General features: G+C 38.8%; 1 protein-coding gene across 3 annotated transcripts in view; it reads right to left on the bottom strand.

Moving 5' to 3' along the window:
• Nucleotides 1–13,826, bottom strand: part of GALNT7 (polypeptide N-acetylgalactosaminyltransferase 7) — a 68,101-nt gene that overhangs the window by 33,300 nt on the left and 20,975 nt on the right. For 2 of the 3 annotated variants that reach the window (XM_031607565.2, XM_031607566.2), the window contains exon 2: nt 5,721–6,178. In XM_031607565.2, the coding sequence (XP_031463425.1) occupies nt 5,721–6,178 (458 nt within the window). Of the gene's footprint in view, nt 1–5,720; nt 6,179–6,378; nt 7,321–13,826 lie in introns of those variants that run through there. The other variant, XM_090138920.1, reaches the window with a different exon arrangement.

The following is a 13,826-nucleotide window of genomic DNA, read 5'->3' as shown; positions in this document are numbered from 1 at the left end:
ACTGGGGATAAAAAGCATAAGGTAAAAATTCACTTAAGACAATGACAAAAAAGCAAAATGCAGTTTGGCTCTTCCTAGTCAGGAGGTGGCCAATGCATGGTGACAACACAAAAACTTTTTTTTTTTTATTTAAACGTACTGGGAATATTATTCTGCTTACATAGCCATAGAACTACTGTTTTCCATAAGAAGTTAAGAAAGAACATTTTCATTGATTTAACAATTAACCACAGAATTCATGCAAGCAAACAGAAATCGGATTTCTAAGAGGGATAATCAACTCACTTAGGTCTCTACTGAATTGAAAAACCAATTTTATGACTAGAGGTCTCTTCAGTTAGGCTTTTGTGCACAGCTCCAAATGTCACAGCCCCTTTGGCCAGCACTGTGCCTGCTTTGTCCTTCCTATCTTTAGTTATATCAAAGAACAAAAGAAAAGAGTTGAAGAAAAATAGGAGAAGCTGGTCCTGAGGACTCATTCAGTATCCCATACTCTGAGACATGAGGCTGAGACATTTCATTTGTTTACTGCTTCCAGATGGAAAGAGGGAGAGGAGAGCTGGATTTACCAAACTGCTAAGCAGTGGCAAATAAAGAAGCAGAGACTCAGTGCTTGGATGAGAAAATTGAATAGTAGCCTGTTTTAAATTCATTAGTGAGACTTTTGGCACTGTTTAATTTTATCCAGGGAGGATTGCCTTCATTAAATAAACCAGGTATAAAGATTACTAGAGTTTAGATTTGACACAGATGTGGACAAGGGAAGTCGACAGTACAACTAGAGGGAAGAACTGGCCACCCATGCAGGAATCTGCCATCCACCACAATGTGCCAGGAGGAACTAGAGCATTTGGAAGCACAGAAGCCACAGGCTGGAGACCTCCACTGCCTCAAGGGAGATGGTAAATCCAAACTTAAAACCTACACTGAGCACAAGACTGAGCTCTGCTAAAGATAAACCTGTTTGGGAGCCACACTCTAGTTGTAGCCACAATGACTGAAAGTTCAATGTCAGGAAGTGTTACAGGAACACTTTCTCTTAGAAAGGGGAACTATAAAGGACTGAGTAGGCTTGTTAAAAAGCTTTCAGATAGCATTTCAGAGTTTTCTAGAAGACAACATATTAGAAGCTGAGAGTGTTGTTTTCCACTACTTGTAATTAAATAAATAAATAATTAAAAAGCCTAGAAAGGAATGAGGAAAGGCAGCATGATTAAAAGTCAGGTGCTGTTGGCAGTGAGAAGATGTTTTTTAAATAAACTGGGCGGTATCCAAAAAGGAAAACGGAAATGAATGCTAATTCAAGCAAACTGAATTAAACAATAAGAAAGATGGGGGGGGGGGGGGGGAGTTTGAGAAAATTATACTAAAGTATGAAAGCCACTACTGAAATATTTTTTTCCAAACAGCACAAGTAGGATAGGCTGTCTGCAAGAAAGCCTGCTGGGCTGGTAGATGACCAAAATAAAGAGAGAGCACTTCAGAAGTGAGAAAGGTAACTTAAGCATTCACACTAAACTCTCAACAGTGCAACAGTGACGGACACCAGATAACCAGGGAAAAATACAAGAACAGAGCAAGCACATAGCGATACTTCACAATAGCTTTTAGCTTTTACTTTATTTGTGCTTTATACACTGTAACTGCTTTTGAAATTTTTCTTTTTTTCTTTTTTCTTTTTCTTTTTCTTTTTTCTTTTTTTTGAGAGCCCCAGTATTTCCAAAAGAATGCAACACAAATTGACAAAACACTGTGGTGTGTAACTCCTGCTGACCAGCCTTGATATCAAACAAATGGATGAAGGAAAGTCTGATACAGATTTTTACAAAAGGGCTCTGGGGTTTCAAAGAACAGCAGACTACTAAGTCCTACTCCAGTGCTGTGAATAGAAGCGAATAATCAAGAACAAAACTAGTATACTGTAAACATAGCATTTGTTGAAGCAAATAATGCTGCAGAAACATATTATTAATCTTTTAAAGGAATCAGAAAGTACGTGGGTATGAGTGAGTCTGTTGGTAGAGTAACAGAATTCCAAAACCTTTGACAAAGACTCTTCAGCTTCTTCAGAAGCAAAGACCTACAGCACAGTACAGAAGGATAAGATGGAAGGTTTTGTAGATCAGTAACTGCTTAAGGAACAGGAATGAATGGATATTGCTCACACTGAAGGGAATTTGGGACTGTAACAGCCTATTACAATCTAGGCCGTCTCTACTGAAATGTAAGAAGCTGCAGAACAATTCAAGGAGCTATTCAGGCAATGAGCCATAAGGAGAGCCCACCGCAAGCACAAGCGAGTGTACATGATGCGTAAGAGCACAGCACCCAAAGACATCCTCTGAACTTGCCATTCATTGTCACTCAAAAAGTCCTGGAGTTGAACATGAGCAGCTCTGGGAGTATTCTAGCTCGTGAGTGATAAAAGGGCAAACAGTAGTAGGAATGAGGAAGAAATACAGAACAATGATGTAGCAGCTCGATGTTGATATAGCTGATATTTCTGTATCAGAGGGTGGCAGAACAACAGGGGTATATGACAATTTCCAGGAGGAAAGGTTAAGTACACACTGTGGTCTTCAGCCTGGAAAGGGACTTTGACTCACAATGTAGTGAACTTCAAGAGTACAAATGCATTTAGAAGACAATTACATGCACAGAAAAACATCCATGAAGCATGATGGTCCTGTTGCAATTTCTGTTTCAGGAAGCCCTGGCCTGCTGGTCACCAGGAATTAAAGTTATACCACTCCTGTATGATTTCTCCCAAGCATAAGCTATTCCACAGAGAAAAAAAAAAAAAAAATCAAGAAAACAGATCTCTGGTCAGACCCAGAACATTTATATTTATTTATCTATTTTTTAAAATTCTACACCAGTGCTCTGCCTGCTGGAAACAAAAACCCTGCTGTTGCTCTGCCTACCAGTAATTCTCTTCAGTGATGATTTTTTTTAGAGGATGTACCTCATACCTGACAGCATTCATCTCTTGCCCAGGTCCATTTTCTATATTCCTAGCATAGTCTGTTTATCTTGAATCCAAAATCATCCAGATTATTTATTGCTCTGTTTTTATTCAGCCTTATCTCTGTGCAGACTCCCAGTCACAAAAATACTCAGGGAACAAATAAATTAATGACCTTATTCCCTAAAGCTAAGGTTTTATCAGAGTTCTGCTAAGATTTAGAGCAACGTGTAAAATTGAATACAAATGCACTTAAAAGGCAGAACTTGTCAGAATTAAAAAAAATAAAAAAAAATAAAATCCAAAGATGGTAAAAATCACCAAGTTTTAAGGAAAGGTTTCCTTCAGCAGCCATTCAGAGGTTTTGGACAGAGTCTGCTAAACCTGTTTCCACCTCTTTGCAACCAGAAGTAAGGGGGAAAACATGTCCTGCTCCACCTAAACCCATCAGAGTTCCCCATGCCAACAGAACTGATTGCCTTCAACCTCAAAACAGACTGGTTAAGAAACTCAATGTAGGAGTTCACACTGCTAACCTAAGGAATAGGACAGCATTACATGACAACCTGCTTCAGCACACCAGCCAACATTATTCCTCCCTACAGGAGGCAGCAAAACTTAAGCTTTTTTTAAGGAACTGAGACTGTCTACAATCAGCAGCAAAGTTCCTGCTGACTGAGGAATGGCAGTTGGCAAATCACCTTGGCCATGGATCTGATGAAAAAGACAAATCTAACCACAGCAGGACTGAACACCCCTTCATGGGGCTACATGTCATTTAAGCTGAGAGGAACAGTTCTTACAGTGCTGTTTCACTCCTGCCAAAGCAGCGTGGGGAAGAACTTAACACCCTTTCCTGAACAAAACTCATTGCTTAAGGTGATGCTGAAGAACTTCTATGCCCCAAGGAGAAGGCTGACAAGAGGCCTAGCTGGATTTGAGTGTCTCTGAGTGAATAACTCAGCCTTTGCCTGAAATATCTTACTGACTTAACAATGCTAAGGTACTGGTAGTCAAAAAAGGATGACTATACTGTTCTTTGGTAGGATTGAAGTGAATGCTGCCCAGTCTTACCAACCAAAACGGCTTCAGGACTTACTGAATGGATCAGTAGGGTGAAAAGGGGGAGAAAAATAAATGGTGCATCCATGAAGAAACCTGCTATGTTTTGCAGGGAGAAAAGCAGGAAAGTGAATACATTGATACCTGAAGCATATAGCAATACCAACCAATCTTGCACTGCTTTCCTTCTCTTCTGCCTTTCCTGCAGGACACATGGAGATTGCAATAAACCTTTAACATATTTAAGATAACTGCAAGCATCTCAAGTATTCAGTAGATGAAATATTCAACATAAATTTGCCTGAAAGATGTATTTTGCTCATTTTTTTCATGCTGTTTTGTTTGCTTTCTTAGGATATTAAACAATAAAGCCTAACTGTGATTTGAGCTGCTGGCTCTGACTTCCATGGAAGACTTATCTGCAAATATGCTTGGAGGAAACTGTAAAATTCAACATTCCTGTTCCACTGGCAGTTGTCAAACTCGTTTCTCTTCTTTGACTTCAAGCAGGTGGAAACCTTCAGTAAGTCACCCAAGGAATGTGGCATGAAAGAAGTCCCACATTCTGTGCACTTCATTCATTTTAACAAACACACAATGCGTAGTAAATCCAAGCAGCAGTGCATGCAGAAGCATGAGTAAGACTAATCAGGTTTCTCCCACCTCTTGACATGGAAAAACACCCTTTATGAAGGGCCACAGCAAAGTTTTGGTAAGCAATCAACAACCAGCCAAATAGATAGCCGCCTTGGCCGGAAGCATCCAGATGTTGGCACCAAACCCTGGTACTGACATAACTCTACTGCTGGGGAGAACAGGAACCTATTTTATATTTAAATTCACATACTTTCCTATCCAATACAAAAAAAGGCTTAAAAAACACTAATCAATCAGATTGCTCAGGGGCCTTGCCTTGATATTTAACAAGGAAAATAATATCAAATGCAGATTAACCTGAAAGCAAATTTGGCTCCAGCATTTAACAAAGAACAGAAGAGACTGTAGAAACCTGTTGGTAATTATACACAGAGTAAATATTAATATCTTCTCAGAATTCCCCTCATAGTGAAGTAGCCACACCCCAAGGCAAGTAAAAACTTTCTTTCCCCCTTTACTTCTTCGTGATAAATGCAGTGAGAGATGCAAGTAGAGGACTACTCTGGGGTTAGCTCCCAAACCCAAACTCCATCATAGCAGATCTATATACTCCTGTTAATGCAGGTAACTACGTAAAAATGTTTACAGTAAACAATATTTTGTGTCTTTTTTTTTAAAGCACTGTCATGAAACTATAACTAAATAAACAATACTGTAGGAACTTCTGCATGAAATAATAAAAATGCATTCTTATTTAAAAACAAATCTTAAGAAGTTATGGATTAAAAAGAGATGATACAACAAGGAAGATTGCTGGGAACTGAACATCCAAAATGATGCAATTAAACACTAAAATGGAAGACTTTAGAGACAAGTCAATATAGATTAAGCAGTTATGAGAGGAATAACTGGAACAGCATTAGCATATATACAGAAATATTTGGTATAGTACAGCACTCTTGCCTGTCAGAACAAGAAGTCTTAAGTATTCGGCCTAATTAATAATATTACTTTAAGCATCGATTATGATCTATGGAAAGAAAATAATTAAGCCTTATAAGAACAGAACTAAAAGAAAACAAAAAAGTTTGCTTACTCTTCTTGACGCAAGTCATTAACACTCCGATCTAGTGAGATCATATCACTCGCCACCATATTAAACCCAAACTCTTTTATGCTGGCTTGAACGGATTCTTTGTAATCTGGTCCTAAAACATATGGCTTCGCTTCCTCTCCAGGGCCACCAACAACTCCATGAGGCTCAGGCTCTTTGGGTTCAAAATTACCGAGGACTCCAGGTCGTAAAACAGGATCTCGATATACAAATGTCTGAGGTTTAAATGTGAGATACTGCCTCTGGATGACGTTTTGCTGATTGTTATCACCACCACCATGCTGATTTAATTCATTTTTGGCCTTATTTTTCCTTCGAATGGATTCCAAGTCCACTTCCACACCTTCAACATGAGGCCAAGGTACCACAGGTTTGAACTTCTCATTTCCTAGTCCATGCTCTCCTTTGTTTGGTAAGGGTCTGTTGGCTTCTTTGTCATCCTATATACACACACAGAGAAACAGCAGGAGATCATATAAATGTATTACTCTTTTTTCCCCCCAAATCCTGTACCTTGGACACTGAGAGTTGATACTAAACATATGTTAAGCAAGAGTAAATAAATGCCTGTTAAAGGGCTGAACAAACACTTAAAGTTAGCAGTTGCTGGAGAGCTTCACTGGACCATGTCCACACTTACCTGAGTGAGTGGGTCCTGGCAAAGGCCTAAAGTCCTTCTCACCCCAAAAACTGTTCCCACAAGCATTATTCTCTCTGCTGAAACAGCAGTGCTGTTTTAGAGCTGCGAGGTAAGTTGAAGGCAGAAACAAATCACAGTCCTGCTCTGACCTGCTGTGCAGCCATGGAAGCCATGCTTGGGACTGAAATCAGCAGCCACAAGCACTGATGCTGAGTGCACCCATGTTTAAGTGACTTTACAACTTTATGTTACCCTCCCAAAGAAATATCAAATTTGCACTGCAAAGAAAGGCTGGTATTTTGGAAAGTCCTTGGCAGTTTCAGTGATAAACAAGATCCATGGCGCTAGAACAAGGGAGATATTGAAAGAAATTTGGCAGAAAGGCCCTGAGTAGCTGAGTGTGAAGTAGCTGGATTACAACCGCCCCCCCATGAACATGCACCAAAAAATACAGTCACTGCTTTTCCCAGTACTTCTGACTAAGAGAATAATGGGAATACATTGCTGAAAATTCACATTTCCTGGGAAAGTTATCTATTTGTAAGTAAGATAGATGTCCTCTGTGGATTTTTAGCATATGGATTTCAGTAGCATTTCACTGCCTAGTAGCAAATATCGGATCAAAAGATAAAAAGAGATCAGAAGGATGTCCTCTACTGACAGAATCACACAGAATCACTATGGTACATTATCAAGAAAGCATAAGATAATGCTAGTCTGCCCTTACTGCAGCACTGGTATATTGCTACTACATCACACTATTTACCTCATACACCATTCTTTACCACCTTCAGAAAATAACAAAAATCTACAATAAAATATGCCTAGACTAACACAATAACAATGGGAGTCGGAGTGGCTCAAATTCAAAATAACATCCTTTACTCAAGAAATATTGTACCACTCTGCTTTCACTAGTTTAAACAGGAAAGATGTACAAAATGCAAAATTACATTATTCTGCTCTTCCGCCATTTTCAAGGAACTCTCAAAAGGCAACAAGAGAAAGAGAAGGATAAGAGAGCACATGAAAAAGCATGTTTTGCAAGGAAGCAAAAAGTCTCAAGAGGACTCTTCAAAACACATCATCTCACACTTGCCTTACAAATCAGCATGAAAACTCAACCACTCAACTGTCAGAACACTGTTGAACACTCAGCCCTTACAAACTTGCACCTAATTTCTGCTCCAAGCGCAGAGGCAGCTAAAAAGCCAACAAAATAACAAGTATAATCAGAAAGGATGCTTAAAGAAGAGTGCTTTTGACAGCATATAATTTTCATGCATTCACATCTTTGGTAATATTTAGTCCTCCACATCTCAAAAGGACATGCTGCAGTTAGAAATGGAAGAGAACAGAGAAATCAGAATGAAGCGGAAGGGTTATGGTGCCTCACGACACGTGGCCAGAAAGGCTGAGACTCTGCAGTTTGGAGATGTGAAGGCTGAGGAGCATATCTCTGAAGCTAAGAAAATCATGAGGGTGATGGATAAACTGAACACAAAGGCACCGTTGACCCTAAATACACAAACTAGAGGCACTTGACAAAATTCATACGTTTTTTGTAAAACAATAACAACAACAACAACCAATCAAAAAAGTTCTCTGCACAGGCAGTGATCTTCTGGAATATGCTATATGGAAAGCTGTGGACACAGATGGTACCAACAGTTCTATGAGGGACAAGGCAAAGTAATGGGTGACTCATCCATAAATGGACAGCAAAAGGATTAGGCAGGGAGGTATATCCTACAAACTCTAATTCAACCCTTATGGATGATGGAAAAGTCCAAAAGGAAGGGAGCACAGACAGCAGCCAGACCTACATGCTCGTCCTTCTGGGCTGGGTGGATCACTAGTCTCAATAAGACAGGAATTTCTTATGCCCTTGGTCTGTACAATATTAAATACCCTTTCACTCCACTTCCATTACCTATAAAATAGCTACAAGCTTCCACTTTGTTTGTTTTCTGACTGATGCATGACACTTCTCAAAGTCATTTGTTTACTTTGCTGTAATTGGAACCACAACTTTCTCATTACAGTATAACCACTACACACAGTTTACATTATAGTGCACTCATCTACTGTTCTGTAAACGTATTTCATTTTTCTAGGGATGAAAAATATTGCAGAAAGTTACACCTGCAGACACTCACTCACCTCTTCTTTCAATTTCTATGCACCTGTGACAAACCTGAGGGAAGGCGTTGGCTGTGGGCCTAAGCAGCACAGCGTCACCTGCCCACACCTAGGGCATGGAGGGGAGGATAAAAGAATAGAAGAGAGAAATCTCATATGTGAAATAAAACAGTTCAACAAGTGAAGGAAAAGTGAAAGAAAAAATCAAAACAAGTAATGCAAAGGCAACCACTCACAACCTCCTATGAGTAGACTGATGCTCAGCCAGTTCCCAAGCAAAAGATGGCTAATCTCTCTAACCCCTCCTTCCTCTGTTCTGTTGCTAAGCACATTACATGGTATATAATATCTCCTCCATCAGTCTGGATCACCCAGCTGGCAGCACCTCTTCCCACCCTCTTGCCTACACCCAGCCAGATCTCTGGTGGTCAGAGAAAGAAATGGAGAAGACCTTTAGGCTCTGCAAGCATTGTTCAGCTGCTGCTAAAATACCAGCTGTGCTAATAACAAACCCAAAACATACCACCATTTGGGCTGCTGTGAAGAAAATTAATGCTGCCCCAGCCAGACCCAGCATAACATTTTAGGAGCATTTTTCAAAGAAAGGAACTAACAGCATTTAAATGTATGGTACAGCCTAAGGTCCTGGAGGTACCCAGTTATCCACAGATAACTGAGACAAAAGATTTCTAAATACAGTCTGGAAGAAAATGCAAGGTCAATCCACAATCAAAGAATGACTCTGACTACTACATAAACTACAATGCCTTAGGTGGGAACTTCCAGAACTTCTCTTTTATGAACGATGATTTCCTCTCTAATTTTTTTAACGATTTAATAACCTATATATTAATAAAATTGCAATTGTTTTTAAAACAATGTGCCTGGCTGATTAAAATTTCAGCTTTAAAAGGATTCATACCACAGTGAGAGCCAGATCAGAAGGCAAGATAGAAAAAAAATCATAACCTTCCAAAAAGCAGAAAAACAAGAGAATCTTAACATTGTTTGAAAAAACTTTGAAAATGACCAGACAATGACAATAAGGTACAGGGAGGTCTCAGAACTGAGCACAATACACACCTGTGTTCCTGGCTTTTCTCAAACTAAGAGAAGAGAAGCAAAAACCTGAGAATACTCTCACATTTGAAGACCACCAGAGAACAACAACAGAAGTCTCATTACATCTTTACCAAGGACATGCAATTAGCTGCTTATAAGCAGTAATGTAGAAATGGTTGGCTTTTGTTTGTTTGTTTTTTTCCCCACAGAACACTTTTCTTCCAAATGCTAAATTTCGGATTTTCTGCAAGTTTTTCAAGAACCAGCCGGGTTCAACCTCCTTTGTATTTTAGATGTTGTTTTCACCCCTTAAAAGGATTATGTATGAGTCACTGCAATGGGTGTTTTGGAAATACTGAGATGATATAAACACAGTCAGTCCCTGACATGGGTAAAAAGGAGATATCTGGTGTGCTTTTTTGCAAATGAGGTTCTTTCTTTTTGCAAAAGAGAGGGATGAAATTGAAGTTATGAGGAAAGTAACAGCATTTTCTCAGAGACATATTTCTAAACTACACAAAATAAAGGAAAAAAATGGGAGAGGCCTCCACGAGGCTGTAGGATTGGTCAGCTGACAGGAGGGCTGGGATGCTAGCTGGCAATAAAATGGAAAATGTCAAGGTTGCATAATCTGCTTTTCTTCAGTAAACCAGTTCAAGACTGGCAACTCCCTAATGTCCTATGAAATAATGTCTGAACTACAAACTGATGGTTAAAAAAAATGAAGTGGATTTGTTTAATTTATAGAACGGAAGACTATCATGCTGAAAAAAGGTTCACTAATTCAAAAGCATGTCTATAAAAGCAGCTTGTTCATCTACACAAAAATCAGCAATGTCCGAAAAATGAAGAGAGGTATAATGAAGTAGAATTCTGTAGTATACTCATTACCCAAGGATGAAGAAGGAAATTAAAAACTTTTGTCTGTGGCTGCATTTACACCACCAGCACTTACCATGAAAGGCAAGTAACATGTTTTCCTACCATAAGGAAGAGTTCAAAGACTTAACAGAGGATAAATGAAGAGCTCTCAGAAGTCCCGCAATGCAAGTTCTTATTCTATGCAAGTGACAAGATTTTAAAGAAAACAAAGGGGAAAAAATGAAGTATTTTGAAAAGAAGCTGTCACAGATACTAAGAGAGAAACCACACAGCTCTCAGCTTAAGGTTGGTACTTCAGCAAAGATTTCAACATATTTAAAATATTTTTCTTTGTTTGCTTCATTTTAATGCAGCCATATTCCTAGTTTACTGGGGAAATAAGACCACTAGAGAGAGGTTCTGACACAATATATTAGAGCTATGCATTTCCAATTATTTGAGTAAATGAGAGGGAGTTGTTTTGATTTGTTCAATTACGAAAAGAAAAGAGGATGAAAGGAGAGAAAAGAACCACAGGCTGGATCCACAAAGATCTCCTTATTGATTAGGCTCGTGCTGAGAAGATACAAAAATAATGCAGTTCTCAGGCATGCTTCTAGCATGACTTTGCTCCACCTGCTGCTAACAAGGGGAAGGAAAAATCCGCACGTCTCAGTAGTTCCTACACTAACTCTTAAAGCTTGTGTAACCTTAGAACAGAATGCTTATGGGAATGGTAGAAACAGAGAAAAATATGATTTCATACAAAATTATAGAAAAATTCTTGTGTTTAAAAACACATGTCTGTAAAAATAGCAGATACATTACCTACTGTAATTGGGTACGTGGTGCAACTCAAATGAAAAGGCACACTGTTAAAAGTATTCATCACCAACATTTCCAGGAGAACATTAAGTCTATAATTATATTCTTATGTCAGTTTTGACAGATATACTGACAAGACCAAAGTCCATTAAACAACCAATGCCATTTATCCAGAGTAGATTTTTCCTCTGTTAAAAATTCTAAATGGAAAAGAAAAAAAAAAGCACTTAATAAGACCTAAATCAAACCTATTAGTTTGATTAGCTGCATTATACCAACCTGCGATAAGCTTTGGCAGGCAGGACAAACTTATCACAATACCATAAACATGTTTCTATGATGGCATCTCCAAAGTGCAAATAAATCTATCAGAATGCGACCACATCAGTCTACTTTTTGGAGCATTTCACATAAGACCTGGACTGAAGCCATTTATATGCCACAAAAAAACCCTCCAAAAATATTAACAAGAACTTTAAAGAAAGCATTAAATTACGTACATTTCATATATCCACACCCACATACACACATTCTATTCATTCAAAACATTACACAACTTAACAGTGTAACTGAGATGCAAGGGCCAGAAGCAGCTTTGGAGAAATGTGTTTTCAGCAAGTCTTACACTGCTGTGTACTACACTACACCTGAAGGATGTAATGTAAATTATTAATATTATTTTATAAGGAGGACAACTGCCCCCTTTACCTGCTTAAATTTTACAGCAACTGCCAAGCTGATTGCTGCCTGGTGCATTACTCATTACCCAGCAATATCTTTGGTTTAGCTTGCTTATCCGTGCCTCCTTTCTCTGTTCCTAAGGATTTCTTCAAAAGGGAAATGTGTTGCCAGGTCCAGATACCTGTAATAACATTGCTAGTTAACAACACTGAGGAAAATTTTTTCCACTCTCTTCATATGTTCTATTCTGATTAGGCAATGTAGGAAAATCACACTTCTACTTGGCATTCAGACAGAAGTAACTAATAGCTTTCACTAAATACTAGTGGATCATGGTCCACTGGGGAAAAAATAATAATAATAAAACAAATTAGTAGTATCTTTGTGTTCCAAAATTACCAGAATTAGTTGAGGCAGAACAACTTAGGGGAGTAAGATGGATAATTTTCTTCTATAATAATGTGACATTCCTGATTTGGAGAGCATTGCTTATAAAAAGGCAAGTGAATTCCCAGCCTCCCTCCGAATAAATAAGTAAATACATACATAATAAAGGACAGGAACTGTTTGTCAGAATGTGAATTTGGCAAAAGTTTGATGTTGTACTACTACAAATTAGTTTGAATGAATTTCCTGTTCAAGTTTTGAGTGACCTACGTTAATTTACATAAGCCTCCATGACCGATCCCAAGGAAATTGCAAAAACAAGTTAACGTTGCCTAGTAACAAGTCTAAAATCTAACAACATTCACTAATGTCCAAGGTTGTCCCTACTGCTGTTTGAACCTGTGAGTGGTAGAAGGCCACTAAGGAAGACAAGGCTCCGTTTCTCAATAATTAATTTTTTTTTTAATGGTTACACAGTTACTCTAATTGCTCCCAGAGCAAAAATATTATCTAACTTTTCCTGTCTTCCTGGATTTTTGCAAAGATATCATCTACTTAGTCACAGCAGAAGCACTCCTCTAGGACAGTGACTGCAGGCTGCTGCCTGCATACTGCCTTGGTTTGTGGCCAGCGTTTCAAGAGGTCATTGCATTCAAAATTTTACTAAGCTATGGAAGACCTTGGATATCAAATAAAATGGAGATTGCCTCTTGTCCTTCCTTTTTTTTTTTGCAGTATACCGGCAAATACAGTCATTGATATTAATTTCTAACAATGTATTAACATTTATTGTCAGTTGATATAACGTCATTTCTGAAGTATTACAGAGGGTAACAGCCTAAATCCCAAGTTTTACCCATTTATCTGCGGAGTACCTTGTTTAGGGATATACATCTACGTTAAGATGAATCTGTAAGATAGTCATGTAAGCATCCCATTTAAAGCAAATGGTTCTCCAGCAGTATTATCCCTCACTCATAAGGAGAACTCCTCTGAGATAACAGTGCTGCTGTCATACTCGTCTGTGGTGCTATGCACTTGTCATCTCAGCTCCAGAAGAACAGCAGCATCCTGACACAAGTGCTGAGCCCTGTTTGGACACCTACTGCTCTACCCATGCCCTTGCTCCTGTTCTCTCTTCCAATTACCTCCTTCCCTCTCACCTTTGGTGGGTTTTAAGAGCAGAAAGGATGGTGAGTAAAACCACAGCCCTTGCCTATCTCACATGGTCAATTTGGGAGCATTTCAATATTTCTTGAACTCCTATGTTACAGGTAGTTTCAGAATTAGCCTCTTCTGCCTGAACAAAGGTCACTGAGTGTTTCAGAGCAAATTACGGTTAAAAATAACAATCATTTACTGTCTTCATTTTTACTGCTGCTTACTGTCCGGAGGCACTTAGCCAGTTTCCCCAACCTGCCTTTCTTTTTTGCCTAAGGTTCAACTCTTATTGGGCTTTCACATGTCTCATCTTTCCATTTCTTGTGATG

This window comes from Phasianus colchicus, chromosome 4 (assembly GCF_987193195.1).
Source record: "Phasianus colchicus chromosome 4, bPhaCol1.hap1.1, whole genome shotgun sequence".
NCBI classification, from domain to species: domain Eukaryota; kingdom Metazoa; phylum Chordata; class Aves; order Galliformes; family Phasianidae; genus Phasianus; species Phasianus colchicus.
This window is presented reverse-complemented; position numbering and strand designations above follow the sequence as displayed.